The following is an 18,623-nucleotide window of genomic DNA, read 5'->3' on the forward strand; positions in this document are numbered from 1 at the left end:
CCTATTATGATAGCAGTATTTCTACTGTGGTTTGGAATTGCTTGCTAATTGTTTCAATTAAACCGATACACAGTTGGTGACCTTTATATAAGGCTTACTGCTTTGTGGCAGTTTAATTGAAATTATATGTAGGAACATACGAGTAGTCTGGCTGTGCATTGGGTTTTCTTGAATCCTGATTAGATTCGGAGCTGGAGTGTATTTCCCTTCCTGTGTAAATCGATTGCTAATGCCTTATATAGTTGTATATGCATTTCTTAATCATTTCTTAATCATACATTACAGGACACAGGTTGAAATAATTCTGCTCTGAAAAAAGCATACCATTTTCTTTTTTATCAATATTTCATTTTTTTCTAGCAAGTCTCTGCAACTGCTGTTGAGAAAGAAAGGGGCCCATTGTGCAACTTTCCAGATTGACTATCTTCAACATTGCTGCAGAGACCATACCCCCCTGGAAAAAAGCAGGAGGTCCAGCCTATAATGTGTCCATGGGACTCTGCATTAGGTGAGCACCTCCTAGACACAGGTGTGTGATGTACTGAGTTAGCCGTTAAGTGCCCAACAGGTTCAACACTGTGATCTATCTATCTGGTGGAACCTTATCACTGAAAACTCCATAGGGAGTGTGCCAACTGTCAGGCTGGGACATGTCCCTTAGATATTGCCTCCTGTCCTGTCATTTCTGCATTGTACTGCAGGATTGTTTCTGAACTTCAGTTGCTATAAGTCAGGGTTTTGCCCTTTGTACAGGAGCCTTAGTGGTGCTTTTACTCTTCACAGGTTCCCCTGAAAGGTTAACGCTAGAAGCACTGGCTGCAACCCATCCCCCTTTTGGGCTTAGCCCTTCCTTAGTATTGTCTAGGGAGGAGTTTTCAGCTATTGTGTCTAAGTACAAGGTCAAACTTGCAGCCATGATGGCTGGTGCCAAAAGCATGCTTTCACTGCCTCTCCTTAAGAATCCATCTCTGATTTCTCTGAGGCTGCATGTGTTTCTGCACAATCAGGTGAGGATGAGAAGGATTGTACCTTACCCTTAATTGAGGACTTAGTACACCGGAATTCACATTCTGCAGATATTACACCAAAACCTAGAGATTTGCAATTAGCAATTTGGTTCTTATTGTTTGCACATGCCCAGATTTGAAGCTGTTGCTTTGGCTACAACTAAAGTTAGTAGCCTGGGTTGTCTAAAGAGCCCTCAACCTGTTAAGACCTTTCCTGGGCATTCCCTATTGCATCAGGTCCTGTTAGGTGAGTGCTCTATCCCTAAGCTCTAAAAATTTTGCTCAAAAATACCCTATGGAGGATAGGTTTTTACAGAAGTGGTGTTTACTTTTTGTGGACCCATGCACTTCTTGCCTTAACAAGACCCTATTAAGAACATCCACATGTTCACAGACTGGATAAAGACTAGAAGCTTTTTCTAAAGCCTTTTTCTCCCGCAGGTCCTGCCTACAACCCGCCATTGTAAACAGTATCAATATGTTAGATCTTAGCTGTCTGTTCTAAGGTTATTTCCTCAATCCCAAATCTATTGTAATGGATCCTTCTGTCCCCTAGCAACTGAAGCTCATGCCTGTGGCACTGCTCTATTGAAAGAAAAGTGAATATTATATCCAAAATATGCAAAATGGGCCTTCTTTCTGTGCAGATGTAGAGGACTCTTTGGGTCAAATGTTGATCTGCAGAACAACAGTGCAAGAAACTCTCTTGCATCTGCCCTTTGATTGGGAACACCCCTTTGGCGAATTCTTGAACAACATAATTTACAAAGTAACTAAGGGAAAGGCTACCCTTTTGCTCCTGAAAAAGAAGGTGAAATCACTATCTGGAAAACCCTCTAATCTAGACGCTTAAAAGGGTTCCTTTTGTTTCCCTCAGGTCCCCACGTCCAAGGCAAAGCATGAAACCCAATTCCCTCATGAGTCCTGGACCCCCAAGTCCTCAAGCAAGTCCTTCTCACATTGAGGGGATGCCCCCACTTGTAATAAAGAGGGAGGCTATATGGCTATAGGAGGGGGGTAGAGGCCAGGGCTGTGGAGGGGAGGGGGGTGTAAAGGGGGGTAGAGGACATGGCTGTAGGGGGAAGGGGGGTGTGAAGAGGGATAGAGGACATGGGTGTGGGGGGGAAGTGAGGGGGTAGAGGATATGGCTGTGGCGGTGAGGGGATGTGTAGAGGGTAGAGGACATGGCTCTGGGTGGAAGGGGGGATGTGAGGAGGTAGAGGACATGGCTGTAGAGGGAAGGGAGGTGTGAAGGTGGGTAGAGGACATGGCTGCGGTGGGGAGGGGGGTGTGAAGAAGGATAGAAGACATGGCTGTGCAGGTGAAGGGGGAAAAAGGACATGGCTGTGGCGGAAGGGGGTTGTCAACTTTCTAGACTTGCTATGATGTCTGGTAAGTTTTTTATTATAGCCCCAGGATGGTGAATAGTATCTAAATGACTTAATTTCCATTATCTGTGATCTGTGTTCCAGTGCTTTGTCTTGTGATTTAGTGATGCAGAAAAAAACTAGCTAGCTTGATGCAAAGGGACCTAAGGTCAAACATTTAGCAGTCAGTGGGGTTGATTTTCCAAAGGCAAATAGACTGTGCACTTGCTCCAGAGCTTAATAAATGGGGGGAAGCTTTGCTGACTTTCATCATTAAATGATGTGCAAGCAAAAATGCTGTTTTTCTTTTTTAATTTTCCTTGCATGTGATTGGGTATTCTTTGTAAAGTGAGAAAGTTCATACATGATGTTCTCCATATGCTTCTATGCATTGGCCACTGTCCAAGGGTGCACTGCTCATGCTAGGTACATAATAAATATATATATATATATATATATATATATATATATATATATATATATATATAGATATACAGTGGGGATGGAAAGTATTCAGACCCCCTTAAATTTTTCACTCTTTGTTATATTGCAGCCATTTGCTAAAATCATTTAAGTTCATTTTTTTCCTCATTAATGTACACGCAGCACCCCATATTGACAGAAAAACACAGAATTGTTGACATTTTTGCAGATTTATTAAAAAAGAAAAACTGAAATATCACATGGTCCTAAGTATTCAGACCCTTTGCTGTGACACTCATATATTTAACTCAGGTGCTGTCCATTTCTTCTGATCATCCTTGAGATGGTTCTACACCTTCATTTGAGTCCAGCCGTGTTTGATTATACTGATTGGACTTGATTAGGAAAGCCACGCACCTGTCTATATAAGACCTTACAGCTCACAGTGTATGTCAGAGCATATGAGAATCATGAGGTCAAAGGAACTGCCTGAAGAGCTCAGAGACAGAATTGTGGCAAGACACAGATCTGGCCAAGGTTACAAAAAAATTCTGCTGTACTTAAGGTTCCTAAGAGCACAGTGGCCTCCATAATCCTTAAATGGAAGACGTTTGGGATGACCAGAACTCTTCCTAGAGCTGGCCGTCCGGCCAAACTGAGCTATCGGGGGAGAAGAGCCTTGGTGAGAGAGGTAAAGAAGAACCCAAAGATCACTGTGGCTGAGCTCCAGAGATGCAGTCGGGAGATGGGAGAAAGTTGTAGAAAGTCAACCATCACTGCAGCTCTCCACCAGTCAGGCCTTTATGGCAGAGGGGCCCGACGGAAGCCTCTCCTCAGTGCAAGACACATGAAAGCAAGCATGGAGTTTGCTAAAAAACACCTTAGGGACTACAAGATGGTGAGAAATAAAATTCTTTGGTCTGATGAGACCAAGATAGAACTTTTTGGCCTTAATTCTAAGCGGTATGTGTGGAGAAAACCAGGCACTGCTCATCACCTGACCAAAACAGTCCCAACAGTGAAGCATGGTGGTGGCAGCATCATGCTGTGGGGGTGTTTTTCAGCTGCAGGGACAGAACGACTGGTTGTAATCGAGGGAAAGATGAATGCGGCCAAGTACAGGGATATCCTGGACGAAAACCTTCTCCAGAGTGCTCAGGACCTCAGACTGGGCCGAAGGTTTAACTTCCAACAAGACAATTACCCTAAGCACACAGCTAAAATAATGAAGGAGTGGCTTCACAACAACTCTGTGACTGTTCTGGAATGGCCCAGCCATAGCCCTTAAACCCAATTGAGCATCTCTGGAGAGACCTAATTATGGCTGTCCACCAACGTTTACCATCCAACCTGACAGAACTGGAGAGGATCTGCAAGGAGGAATGGCAGAGGATCCCCAAATCCAGATGTGAAAAACTTGTTACATCTCTCCCAAAAAAAATCATGGCTGTATTAGATCAAAAGGGTGCTTCTACTAAATACTGAGCAAAGGGTCTGAATACTTAGGACCATGTGATATTTCAGTTTTTTTTTTTTAATAAATCTGCAAAAATGTAAACAATTCTGTGTTTTTCTGTCAATATGGGGTGCTGTGTGTACATTAATGAGGAAAAAAATGAACTTAAAGTGGGGTTCCACCCAAAAAAACAAAAATACCTGAAAAATTCTAAAAAAAAAAAGAAAAAAACATTTGGATATATATATTTTTTTTACTTACCTGTAAATGCCTGTTGCTAGGTGGTCCCTCGTAGTCTGCCTCTTCCTTTGCCTGGGCTGGTGACATCACTTCCCCCTCGGCACAGGAAGGGCTCGGCTCCCTCCCTCCTGTCAATCATCTGGGACCCATTACAGTTCCCAGGTGATTGAGCGGCCAATCACGGCGCGCAGCGCCGATCGCGCATGCGCAGTGGGTGCCAGGCTGTGAAGCCACAGCCCGGTGCCCACAGTTGAAATGCCGACGAGCGGAGGGGGGGAGACGAGCGGGTCCCCCGTATCGCTGGACCCAGGGACAGGTAAGTGTCCAATTAAAAGTCAGCAGCTGCAGTATTTGTAGCTGCTGACTTTTAATTTTTTTTTTTTAATGGACCCCCTGGGCCCCCTGGGTGGAACTCCTCTTTAAATGATTTTAGCAAATGGTTGCAATATAACAAAGAGTGAAAAATTGAAGGGGGTCTGAATACTTTCTGTCCCCACTGTATATATAGATATATATATAGATATATAGATACAGTGGGGCAAAAAAGTATTTAGTCAGCCACCAATTGTGCAAGTTCTCCCACTTAAATGACGGCCACAGCGCGGACCTGAATTCCCGGGAGGCCGTCATATGACGGCCTCCCCCGTGCATGCGCTCTGCAGGGCGCGCGCTGAGCACACTGTGACCACTGAGTCACTGAGACTCGGGTGATCACCAATCTAAGGAAGGGGCTGGTCCCGGCCCCTTACCATGTGATCAGCTGTCAGCCAATGACAGCTGATCACATGATGTAAACAAAAGATCGGTAATCGTTTTTTTTTTTTTCTACTCACGCTGACAGCGTGAGTAGAAAAAAAGGCCGATCACCGGCTCAGATGTGAGGGACATCGGTCCCGAAGTGGAAGAAGCACATCTGCCTCATCAGTGCCACCTAACTGTCCCCACAGTGCCACCTAACAGTGCCCACAGTGCCACCTAACAGTGCCCAAAGTGCCACCTATCAATGCCCACAAGTGCCACCTATCAATGCCCACCAGTAGTGCCAATCAGTGCCACCTAGCAGTGCTGCATATCAGTGTAACTGATCAGCGCCCATCACTGCCGCCTATCAGTGCCCATCACTGCTGCCTCATCAGCGTACATCAATGAAGGAGAAAAATTACCTGTTTTAAATTTTTTATAACAAAATAAAAAAATTATTTTTTTTTTTTTTTTAAATTCAGTTTTTTACATTTTTTAAACAAAAAGTAAAAGCTGCAGAGGTGATCAAATACCACCAAAAGAAAGCTCTATTTGTGGTGAAAAAATGATAAAAATGTCATATGGGTACAGTGTGGTATGACCGCGCAATTGTCATTCAAAGTGCGTCAGCGCTGAAAGCTGAAAATTGGTCTGGATAGGAGGGGGGTTTAAGTGCTCTGTAAGCAAGTGGTTAAAGAAGAAGATGCAGGTCTGTGAGAGCCAGAAATCTTGCTTGTTTGTAGGTGACCAAATACTTATTTTCCACCATAATTTTCAAATAAATTCTTTCAAAAATCAGACAATGTAATTGTCTGGATTTGTTTCCACATTTTGTCTTTTATAGTTGAGGTATACCTATGATGACAATTACAGGCCTCTCTCATCTTTTTAAGTGGGAGAACTTGCACAATTGGTGGGTGGCTGACTAAATACTTTTTTGCCCCACTGTGTGTGTATATGTATATGTGTATATAGATAGATAGATAGATAGATAGATAGATAGATAGATAGATAGATAGATAGATAGATAGATAGATAGATAGATAGATAGATATCTCTATATATATTTATATATATCTATAGAGAGAGAGAGAGAGTCTCACAAAAGTGAGTACACCCCTCACATTTTTGTAAATATTTTATTATATCTTTTTATGTGACAACACTGAAGAAATGACATTTTGCAACAGTGTAAATTTGCTGTCATCTCAAAATAACTCAGCACACAGCCATTAATGTCTAAACCGCTGGTAACAAAAGTGAGTACACCCCTAAGTGAAAATGTTCAAATGGGGCCCAAAGTGTCAATATTTTGTCTGGCCACCATTATTTTCCTGCACTGCCTTAACCCTCTTGGGCATGGAGTTCACCAGAGCTTCACAGGTTGCCACTGGAGTCCTCTTCCACTCCTCCATGATGACATCACGGAGCTGATGGATGTTCGAGACCTTGCGTTTCTTCACCTTCCATTTGAGGATGCCCCACAGATGCTCAATAGAGTTTAGGTATGAACATGCTTGGCCAGTCTATCACCTTTACCCTCGACTTCTTTAGCAAAGCAGTGGTCGTCTTGGAGGTTTGTTTGGGGTCATTATCATGTTGGAATACTGCCCTGCGGCCCAGTGTCCGAAGGGAGGGGATCATGCTCTGCTTCAGTATGTCACAGTACATGTTGGCATTCATGGTTCCCTCAATGAATTTGTGCTCCCTGGTGCTGGCAGCACTCATGCAGCCCCAGACCATGTCACTCCTACCACCATGCTTGACTGTAGGCAAGACACACTTGTCTTTGTACTCCTCACCTGGTTGTCACCACACATGCTTGACACCATCTGAACCAATTAGTTTATCTTGGTCTCATCAGACCACAGGACATAGTTCCAGTAATCCATGTTCTTAGTCTGCTTTTCTTCAGCAAACTGTTTGTGGGCTTTCTTGTGCATCATCTTTAGAAGAGACTTTCTTCTGGGACGACAGGCATGCAGACCAATTTGATGCAGTGTGCAGCGTATGGTCTGAGCACTGACCCTCCCACCCCTTAAACCTCTGCAGCAATGCTGGCAACACTCATACATCTATTTCCCAAAAGCAACGTCCGCATATGATGCTGAGCACATGCTCTCAACTTCTTTGGTTGACCATGGCGAGGCCTGTTCTGAGTGGAACCTGTCCTGTTAAACCGCTGTATGGTCTTGGCCACCGTGCTGCAGCTCAGGTTCGGGGTCTTGGCAATCTTCTTATAGCCTAGGCCATCTTTATGTAGAGCAACAGTTCTTTTTTTCAGATCCTCAGAGAGTTCTTTGCCATGAGGTGCCATGTTGAACTTCCAGTGACCAATATGAGAGAGTGAGAGCGATAACACCAAATTTAACACACCTGCTTCCCATTCACACCTGAGATCTTGTAACACTAACGAGTCATATGACACCAGGGAGGGAAAATGGCTAATTGGGCCCAATTTGGACATTTTCACTTAGGGATGTACTTACTTTTGTTGCCAGTGGTTTAGACATTAATGGCTGTGTGTTGAGTTATTTCAAGGGGACAGCAAATTTACACTGTTATACAAGCTCTACACTCACTACTTTACATTGTAGCAAAGTGTCATTTCTTCAGGTTTGCCACATGAAATGATATAATAAAATATTTACAACAAAATAGTGAGGGGTGTACTCAATTTTGTGAGATACTGTATATGTAAATGTGTGTGTGTGTGTGTGTGTGTGTGTATATATGTATGTATGTATATATGTGTGTGTGTGTGTGTGTATATGTATATAGGGTGCTAAGAGAGCAGACAAGAGGTCTATAAGAGGTCTAGTTTTTAAAGGTGAATAAGTTGTTTCTGCCTAAAATAAGTGATAAAATAGTTCTAATTACTGTTCTAGACAAAGAATTTAGATGAATCTGGAGAAAGATATATTGGCTAAAAGCTAGTGATGAGCACCACTTGATTTTCATCTCTTCTTTTGATCCTTCACATGTGATTGAGCAACTAGGTCAGGAACAGATTGGTTGAACAAATGACTTATGCGTTCATTGTTACTAGAGTTGTTTCCTATTTAAAATGCACAGACAATTAGGTCCAAAAAAGCAACATTTTATCTTTTCATTTTAGTTATTTCTGATATTGTTCTTCTTGAGGGCATACATTTTGTTCACTGTAGTATCTTACCATTATGCTTGGGTTGATCAAAGTTGTGTCCCTGCTAATGCACATAGCCAGTTTGAATGTTCTTATTAACGAAGATGATATATGTATAAATAATCTCATAGATTGTTCTAAGCTAGCCTTTTTGCTAACAACACCCTACTGCTTATTTGTTAATTTGTAGTACAGTATGTTCTATGTAGCTACTAAAAAAGCTTAAAATGTATTTGCAGTTAAGTGGGAAAAAGGTAAGGGGGAGTTGAGTAAAGCTTTTAAATAAGAAAAAATCCAAAATTGTAATTTATTAGCAGAACTGGAATACATGGGACATCTTCCAATGGGAATACTTGTTCCAATGACAGCTAAGAAGATACATTTCTTCCCTTCAAGAGATCTCCTCTTACTTTCTGTTGTGTTCCAAGACAGAGGATACAAAAGAAAAAGTGACACAGACAAAAATAAATAAAAATGGGGGTTAAAACATCCGTTTCTGTAGCCAAAACTGCTATTGTCTGTCTGAGTAATCCTCCCATGGACTACAGAATACCCCTTTTCTCCATCTCTGCAATATAAGGTGGGAGGTATTTAGCAGCCCAGAATAGGAGAACTGGCAGGGCTGATAACGCTGATTGGGATTTTGGTGTTGCAGAGGCAGTGTTGTTGGTTCACTACAGGAAATTAGGAGCATACTGAATTTTTAGCAGATTTTTTTTTGTACTTTCACAAGAGGAAAGGCCTGGGCAGATATGCAAATATTGCAGAAATGTACCAAATAAGTTTTTTCCAAACATGCACTTTGGTTGTTTGAGCAAAATGCAGAGAAAATGTACTGTGAAATAAACATGGGCCGAATGACCCCTGGTTCGGTTCGCAGCAAACTTTCGACCATCGCAAAAGTTTGGAACCAAATTACTAACCCCATTGAAATCTATGGGCCCCAAACTGGAAAAATCTAAAATGCCCATTTTGAAGGCTTATATGCAAGTAATTGGGCATACAAAGTGTATGGGGGTCTGGGTACTTCCCTGGGGGATATGTATCAATGAACACAAAGTTTGTAAAATACATCATTTTTAAATGAGCAGTGATTTACTGATGCTTAGTGAAACCATACAAATGAGAAATAACAATAAAAATTAAAAAAATCCTTTAAATATAGTGCCTGGGGGGTCCCCTTAGTCTGCATGTAAAGTGGCACATCTGTACCATGTATAAAACCTGCTGCAGCAATAATGCCATTTATAAAGCCAAAACAAAAGACATTTTCCCTGCAATCTTTCTTTATTTTGTAAACAATGGTTTGGGGAGCCAGTTTGTACGATGAGGCCACAATTTAGTGCACTCGGAACAAGAATAGAGATTTTTTCGATAAATTTTGGTGTATCTTTTGCAGACTTTGGATAGAATTAACAGGTGAAAAAAAAAATGGGCTTTGGGTGTTGGTGGTGCCTTCACACTGTAACACCATAGAGGTACTCTTGATGAATCAAGTAATGGCTGTGCATCGTCAAGGAGCAATTGGCTGACATTGTGTTTAAATAACTCAGCTGACTCCTCCATGCCTGATGCTGGGGCTATGGCAGGCGTAGCTATGGACAAGGAGATGGCAGAATAAGCCACTCTGGCAGCTGCAGTGGATTGCATACTTGTCTCTGCTTGGGTGATGGAGGATGAGGATGGTTTAGTAAGCCAGTCCACCACCTCCTCTGCATGCTGTGGCTCGGGCAACATCACTAAACAGTAGAAATTATGCCCTGCCTGAGAACAGACCACGTCTACCTTTGCCTGTGGACCCAAATGCTGCTGGCCCCCTCACAGTGCCATGGGAATGTCTGCCTCACCTTGTTGGCCTCCTAGACATGATACGGGGGGGGGGGGGCTTATTAACAAAATGTAAGTGGGGGAAATGTGTACATGGATACGCTTTAATCAATGGAAAGTGGTGTTTGGTGCACATTAACTTGAGTACTCACTACACAGACACACTCCACTGACACACTACAATATACTGCAGTAAAACTGCACTGACGCACTGCAATATTCTGTAGTAAACATGCAGTAACACACTGAAATATACTGCATTGAAATATACTGCTTAAACGTGCAATAACGCGCTGAAATACAGTGGGGACGGAAAGTATTCAGACCCCCCCCTTAAATTTTTCACTCTTTGTTATATTGCAGCCATTTGCTAAAATCATTTAAGTTAATTTTTTTCCTCAATGTACACAGAGCACCCCATATTGACAGAAAAACACAGAATTGTTGACATTTTTGCAGGTTTATTAAAAAAGAAAAACTGAAATATCACATGGTCCTAAGTATTCAGACCCAGTATTTAGTAGAAGCACCCTTTTGATCTAATACAGCCATGAGTCTTTTTGGGAAAGATGCAACAAGTTTTTCACACCTGGATTTGGGGATCCTCTGCCATTCCTCCTTGCAGATCCTTCTCCAGTTCTGTCAGGTTGGATGGTAAACGCTGGTGGACAGCCATTTTTAGGTCTCTCCAGAGATGCTCAATTGGGTTTAAGTCAGGGCTCTGGCTAGGCCATTCAAGAACAGTCATGGAGTTGTTGTGAAGCCACTCCTTCGTTATTTTAGCTGTGTGCTTAGGGTCATTGTCTTGTTGGAAGGTAAACCTTCGGCCCAGTGTGAGGTCCTGAGCACTCTGGAGAAGGTTTTCATCCAGGATATCCCTGTACTTGGCCGCATTCATCTTTCCCTCGATTGTAACCAGTTGTCCTGTCCCTGCAGCTGAAAAACACCCCCACAGTATGATGCTGCCACCAGCATGCTTCACTGTTGGGACTGTATTGGACAGGTGATGAGCAGTGCCAAAAAGTTCTATCTGGGTCTCATCAGACCAGAGAATCTTATTTCTTACCATCTTGGAGTCCTTCAGGTTTTTTTTTAGCAAACTCCATTTAGGTTTTCATGTGTCTTGCACTGAGGAGAGGCTTCCGTCGGGCCACTTTCGCCGGGCCACTACAACTTTCTCCTATCTCCCAACTGCATCTCTGGAGCTCAGCCACAGTGATCTTTGGGTTCTTCTTTACCTCTCTCACCAAGGCTCTTCTCCCCCGATAGCTCAGTTTGGCTGGACGGCCAGCTCTAGGAAGGGTTCTGGTAGTCCCAAACGTCTTCCATTTAAGGATTATGGAGGCCACTGTGCTCTTAGGAACCTTAAGTGCAGCAGAAATTTTTTTGTAACCTTGGCCAGATCTGTGCCTTGCCACAATTCTGTCTCTGAGCTCTTCAGGCAGTTCCTTTGACCTCATGATTCTCATTTGCTCTGACATGCACTGTGAGCTGTAAGGTCTTATATAGACAGGTGTGTGGCTTTCCTAATAAAGTCCAATCAGTATAATCAAACACAGCTGGACACTAATGAAGGTGTAGAACCATCTCAAGGATGATCAGAAGAAATGGACAGCACCTGAGTTAAATATATGAGTGTCACAGCAAAGGGTCTGAATACTCAGGACCATGTGATATTTCAGTTTTTCTTTTTTAATAAATCTGCAAAATTGTCAACAATTCTGTTTTTCTGTCAATATGGGGTGCTGTGTGTACATTAATGAGGAACAAAAATGAACTTAAATGATTTTAGCAAATGGCTGCAATATAACAAAGAGTGAAAAATTTAAGGGGGTCTGAATACTTTCCATCCCCACTGTATACTGTGTTAAACATGCTCTAACGCACTGCAATAAACTGCGGTAAACCTGTAATAGCGCACTGAAATATACTGCACTAAATGTGCAGTAACGCACTGAAATATACTGCGGTAAACATGCAGTAATGCACTGCAATATACTGCAGTAAATGTGCACCAATGCACCTAAATGTACTGCATTAAGCGTGCACTAACACACTGCAATATACTGCGGTAAACCTGCAATAACACACTGGAATATACTACATTAAATGTGCACCAACACACTGAAACATACCGTGTTAAACCTGCAATATTGAACTGAAATATACTGCAGGAAAACCAGCCCTGACAAACTAAAATGACACTAAAGTAAAAATGAACGGTTGCACTACTCTCATACTGTACTATCACTAGATTCACACTAAACTGACACTCTACACTTACAATAGAATCTCATTAGTACACTATAGCACACTATCTCGCTAGTAACACTGAACAGAGCCCTGTTCTATTTCTCTCCATGACAATATCACACTGCAAATGGCCTCAATGGGAAGAATATTTTTATAGTGTGTGGTGGGACTAAGAACAATGAGCCATGATTGGATAGAGTCATCATCACAGTGTCCAATCATGGCTCTGACAGTGCTATGTGCCCTGATTGGGCAAAGCTTTCATTGCTTCAGCCAATCAAGGCTTCCAATGCACTGTGCGGCGGCTCAGTGCATTGTAGTAGTTTGGCGGGCCGAACAAAATATTGTTTTGCCGATAATCCGGGTGTTCATCCAACAGGAAAAAGGAAAAAAGATATGCAGCGCTGTGTAGATAGAAGGTAAAAATAGCAGCCAACACAGCTATAGACTAAAAAGCAATATGTGTAAGTGTAAAAGTGTAGCGCTAAAAAACCTTGTCAATAATATGTTACATATAATCACTAAAGTGTTAGTAACATCAACTGCAAAAAATCTCAAAAATGAAAAATATACTGTATCCAACTCTGTGTACGAATACTGGTATGTCAAATATCACTGGTGTAAGAGTTAACTAAATAACCCAAATTACAGATTAAGCTAAATCTGAGATGTGTATACAAAACAACGTGTTATATATACCACAATATCAAATAAATGTGAAAAAAGTATCAAAGTGAGAAAAATAAGTGCAAATGTTTTCTCTTAAAAATTAGAGTGTGACTAATAAATATAAATAACAAAGTCCATGGATGGAAGAGTGGTCAGAAATGCACTGGAACGGACATTCATCACACGCCGATACTCCAAAGGAACCAGTATAGTGAGAGAGCCACCACCAATGAACAAAAGGGAAGCTTACTAGAGGTCGATGACTTGGAGAGGTTCATCCAACAGGTGAACATCCAATGTTCGGCCTGAGCTCATGCTTGGGCCGAACCGTTCGCCCAACTCTACTATGCAACCACTCTTCCTCAGTCTTTCTGTCCATCTTTAGAAAAGCACAACTTGTCCCTTGCCTTTCACAAAGGAGGTGCATCTGACATTTAGTGAATCAATGCATTGTAGTATATAATGCTAGATTTGAACATTTCCCAATGGCAGAGGCAGCGTGCCATGAAAAACAAAAAGTAGGACAAGTAGGCAGGTCTTTCAGTAAAGTGAGTTCAGAAAGTGTAGGAGGGGCTAAATGTGGGTTTTCCAATAATGGTTTATTAGGGCAGAGTGTGACATATTTCTTGTGCTGGTGGGTGGATTCTCTGATTTTATATGATCTCTTAATCAACAGATTTAAAGAACTTTTTCTGCTTTTGAGCAGATGTTCTGAAAGTACAACCTCTTTAAAAGCTTTCTATCCTTTGAAAACCTTGAGATGCTCTGTGTAATTTAATTCATGGTGCATTATCTAAAGGCCATGCAAAAGAAAGACATGATGTCGGGTTCCAAGAAGATCAGAAAGAACACTCAGGCCCTAATGATGCTTACTTGTCTTCATTCTTTGGCTATGCGAGAGGGAAGCTGTCAATTTCCTCCTATTGATTGTAATCTTTTCAGTACTGCAATGTCCCTGTTTTCCATCCCAGGGGCAAAACAGCCACTTGAAAACAACATCTTTTCCATTGAAGTATTTGCCAAATAAATACATCAGTATGACCCAATAATTATATCTAGGATGTGACAGCACAGATTTGTATTTATTTTTTTCACAGGTAAGTTTTACACATGGCTTACTGTTTTACTTATCTTTTTTTTCTTTTTTCTCTAGGTCACAATCCTGATAAGCCTGGCACTTGCATTCCTCGCCTGCATAGTGTTCCTTGTGGTGTACAAAGCCTTCACATACGATCACAGCTGCCCAGATGGATTTGTCTACAAGGTATGCACAAAGTACAAATTTTATTAAACGTGTTTCTAGATATGAAATATGAGCATATGTGTAGCACAGACCCAGGACTGGTTGTTTGGCCCCAGATTCCATTCCCTGATAAGTATACAGCAGCCAAGCACATGTTAGTTCACAGTCACTCGAGTCAGAAAACAAGCTGTACATGTCTTTTTGCAGTTCATTTTGCTGAAAGGACTGGGATAGGGTGAGGGTGAGCCTTGGGATACTCCAAAAAACTAATAGCAAGCTATAACTGAGGACTATAAAGCAGATCTGTTCCTTCAGGGTAAAAAACACCCTCTTTAAAGTGAAGGATAAATTGATTCTAAACAGTGACTCCTCAGCAGGAGTAAAGTCCTGTATGTACTGTTAAAAACTCCCTGGTCAGAGGTCTCCCAGCCCAAGCAAGACCTGGACCCCAAAAAAGGATTTGTGCATGTTGCAGCTGATTTCCCAGTGATGCCTCAGGCTAGGTCTTACTCCCCCAGGAACAAGAGACAGCTGTTCTAGGCCACAGCCTATTTATACCCCTCTCAGCCCCTTGCTGGTCACTCACTTCCTGACCAGGGTTTGGCTGAAGAGGCATGAAGATGCGGGCCAGGTTCTAAGCTCCTATGCTCACTATATCCCAGGGCTCAGAGGAATGCAGGGGAAAGTAGCTGAGCCTGCACCAGCAGGACCTAGAACAGACATTACTAAAACAATACCTGGTTGGGACCAGTATGGGCAGACACTATGTTTGCCTAGTAAGTAAATGTTCGGACAGCTTGCTTTTCTATGTGTATGCAGTCTGGTTTCTCTCCCTGTAAGTACACAATTGACAGCAGAACCGGTTAGGTGGCTTGATAAGCCGCCTTTGGATCTAGGGAGGAACAACATAAAAAGTATATGTCCTTTTCTGCCCCAAACAAATCTGATAATTTTAGACTGTTGCCTAAATAAAGCCTCGTACACACGATCAGATTTTCAGATGACTGAACGTCCGTTTATTGTCGCATGCTAGTCTCATGTCGAAAGTGAAGAGGTTACTCATAATACGAAAATTTTCATAGGACAGAATACAACGTCAGAAGTGACATAATGTGTTGAATAGTTTTATATGTATTCTTTCGTTTCTGAGCATGTGTAGTCTTGCCTTTACGTTTTTTGCATTACAAAAAACGTACTATTAAAACAAAAATCAGATGTTGAGTTCACATCCGACAAAAATGTTATAGTCTGCACATCCAGCTTTTGTCTGACGAAAAAGCGAAATTGGCTGTCGAAAGCACCGTACTAACGATCCGAAAATCGTCAGACAGCTCGGCGTACTAATTTTTCCATTCGATTTTCGTATTGTTTGTACGGGCCTTTAATCAGGGCTTTTGGTTACGACTGGTAACAAGCAGAAATAATAAAGGAGTCTCGGTAACAAGGTAATTTTAAAGGAAGGGTACATTTTAAAAACAATAAATTACAACATGGCATGTCCAACGATTGTATATGCTATATACTGTGTGTGTATGTGTATATATATATATATATATATATATATATATATATATATATATATATATATGACAGACATCCCCTGTTAGTGATCAATGGTGTGTATCTGCCACACAGGAGCCTGCGGTTCTTAAGATAAATGGGTGGCAGTAAGAGGTCTATAGGCAGCAAGGGGTTAAGCAGTGGCCACACCTTGCATCCCACCTGGGGTATAATTTTACCTTACCTGTGTTAATCAGTGGGGTGCTGAGAGAGAAGAATCAGGCTGTTAGAGGACATGCCTTCAGGACTGAAGCAGACCCAGTGAGGTCTATCTATTAGCCAGGAGCCTTATATTCATTTGATGGACTTTTGCTTTTTGGGACTATGTTTTCTGCCCCTGCGAGGAAAGCCTTTCCTTTATGCTTTATTTGTTGACCAAATAAACATGAGCAGGAAGCCCTTAAACTAGCATATGGCTGGATTATCTATTTTAAAACTCTTCACTTAGAGCTAACCGTCCACAATTGGTAGAGGATGCTGGCAATCCTTCTACTGATCCATGCTGAAAGGCAAGTTTGCTGGCTACACTGTGTACCTGTTATTAAAAGACTGCATTGAAATAAGCTGTGTGAACTTGTGTCAGCTGCGTTAAAAGGACAGCAGTGTGTGTAGATACCACTTAAAGGTACAGTGTACTGCAGTGTATTTGTGAATCTGCAGCATGGGGGACTTGATAAAGGCCTTGCTCCAAAGTAATGCTGCACAGCAACAGACTTTTCAGAAAGTCCTGGCTCAGCAGCAGCAAACGGCTGCACAACAACAAGAAACAAATAGAATGTTGGCGGCTCAGCAGCAGCAAGCCCAAGCAACCAGCCAGCCAGCAAGCTGTGGCTGCCCTGGCTCAGGCAACTGGGGCTCAAGTGGCTGCCTTGGCTCAGGCAGCCAAGAAAGACTGACAGGTCTTAGCTGAAGTACTGCAGCGGATTCTAGCCCAGACTGCAAATGTCTCCATAGGGTCCCCTGGTGACACCCTGCCAGGCACCAAAAGTTACCTTTTTCAAAAGATGACATCCCAGGATGATGTGGAGGCCTTCCTATGTACTTTTGAAAGAACTGCTGAGGGGCAGGCTTGGCCTAAAGACCACTGGACTCCGTTTGTGGCCCCACTGTTAGCAGGAGACTCCCAAAAGGCATACTTTGATTTTTCTGCTGAGGATACCCGAGATTATGACAAACTAAAAGCTAAGATCTTGTGGCGTCTGGGAGTCACCACAGCAGTGAGAGTGCAGCGAGTACATAGCTGGAGTTTCAAGGCAGATGGATCCCCCTGCTCCCAAACGTATGACCTAATCAACCTGGTCAAATGGTGGCTGCAGCCTGAGATACTCACAGGGCCCCAAATAGCAGAGAGTTGCAATGAACCAGTTCCTGAGAGCTCTACCTCCTGAGTTGCCAGAGATGGGTGAGGCAATCTGATCGAAATTCGAAAGATATTCTGATTGAGCTGGTGGAACGCTACTTTGTGGCAGAGGACCTGGTTGCTGGGTCTGCAGTTTCAGGATCCCCAACGGTAAAAAGGCCCCCTCCTGTGGTCACCCGATCAACCCCAGTATCACAGCTGGTCAAGCCAAAAATCCTGAGAGGCCAGCGAGAGTGGTCGGGGGGTCACCCTCGGTGGAAAGACCCTGTCTGGAAAGACCCAGAGCAGCCTGTGGGCATCCCCAGTGTTGGCGGTGCAGTGAGTGGGGTCACATTGCTACCAAGTGTCCCTTGAACCCTGAGCCTATGGAGTGTGACGTAGTCCGACGCATGTCCCTGTTGTCTAGTCTCTGATTCGGACATGTTGATCTCTGCTGTAAAGAGAAGAGGAAAAAGTGTGCAAGCCCTCCTGTATTCCGGAAACCTGGTCATCCTGGTCCATACCCGGCTTGTGGACCCTGAACAGCTGACCCAGCGTCAGGTAGGAGTGGTATCTGTGCATGGTGACTGTAAGAAGTACCCCACAGCACTGGTTACCTTTGCAACCAGCTCAGGATCTGTTTGCCATGAAGTGGCTGTGTCCCCTATCCTATTGCACAGTATAATACTGGGGAGAGACTTTTCACTGTTCAAGGAACTCTGCAGTGGGAAGGATAAGAGTCCTGAGCCTGGTCTTTCTAATGGGACTGCAGGGGGGACCCCAACTTCTTTTGAACCAAAGGTTGATGAAAATGCTGTAGGGGTGACCCCTGAAGAAAATTTGTCTTTTCCCCTAGCAGTCTATGCGGGTGACCCAGAGGTGACCCCCGAGACTCTAAACTTGCCCGGGGTGCCGGAGCTAGAGGTCTCTCGGGACAACTTTGGGACCGCCCTGTTTTAGGATCCTACTCTTGTAAAAGCTTTGAAAAATGTTATGGTGCATATGGTGGTTAACCATGACATGTTGTATCGGGTTGACAAAATTCAGGGTGAGTTTGTGGGACAACTCGTAGTGCCTCGCCCTTATAGCAGGACAATGTTGAACCTGGTCCATACACATCCCTTGGGGGGTTTCCTGGCCTATGAAAAGACCAAAGAACTTATTTTACAGCGTTTCTTTTGGCCCCTCGGATACATGCTGATGTAAGAAACTATTGTGAGTCATGCCCTGAGTGTCAAAAGGCAGCCCCTATGCCCCATTACTGCAGCCCACTGGTGCCATTTCTGGGGGTTAAGGTTCCTTTTGGCCGAATTGCTATGGATCTGATAGGGCCAGTAGTTAACCACTTGTTTA

General features: G+C 42.9%; 1 protein-coding gene across 1 annotated transcript in view; it reads left to right on the forward strand.

The window, feature by feature from the left end:
- The window catches only part of NSG2 (neuronal vesicle trafficking associated 2), a 189,784-nt gene that overhangs the window by 90,213 nt on the left and 80,948 nt on the right, over positions 1-18,623 (forward strand). Inside the window, exon 4 of the mRNA XM_073620605.1 lies at positions 14,282-14,392. Within this exon, the coding sequence (XP_073476706.1) occupies positions 14,282-14,392 (111 nt within the window). The remainder of the gene's footprint in view (positions 1-14,281; positions 14,393-18,623) is intronic.

This window comes from Aquarana catesbeiana, linkage group LG03, assembly GCF_042186555.1.
Source record: "Aquarana catesbeiana isolate 2022-GZ linkage group LG03, ASM4218655v1, whole genome shotgun sequence".
Lineage (NCBI taxonomy): Eukaryota > Metazoa > Chordata > Amphibia > Anura > Ranidae > Aquarana > Aquarana catesbeiana.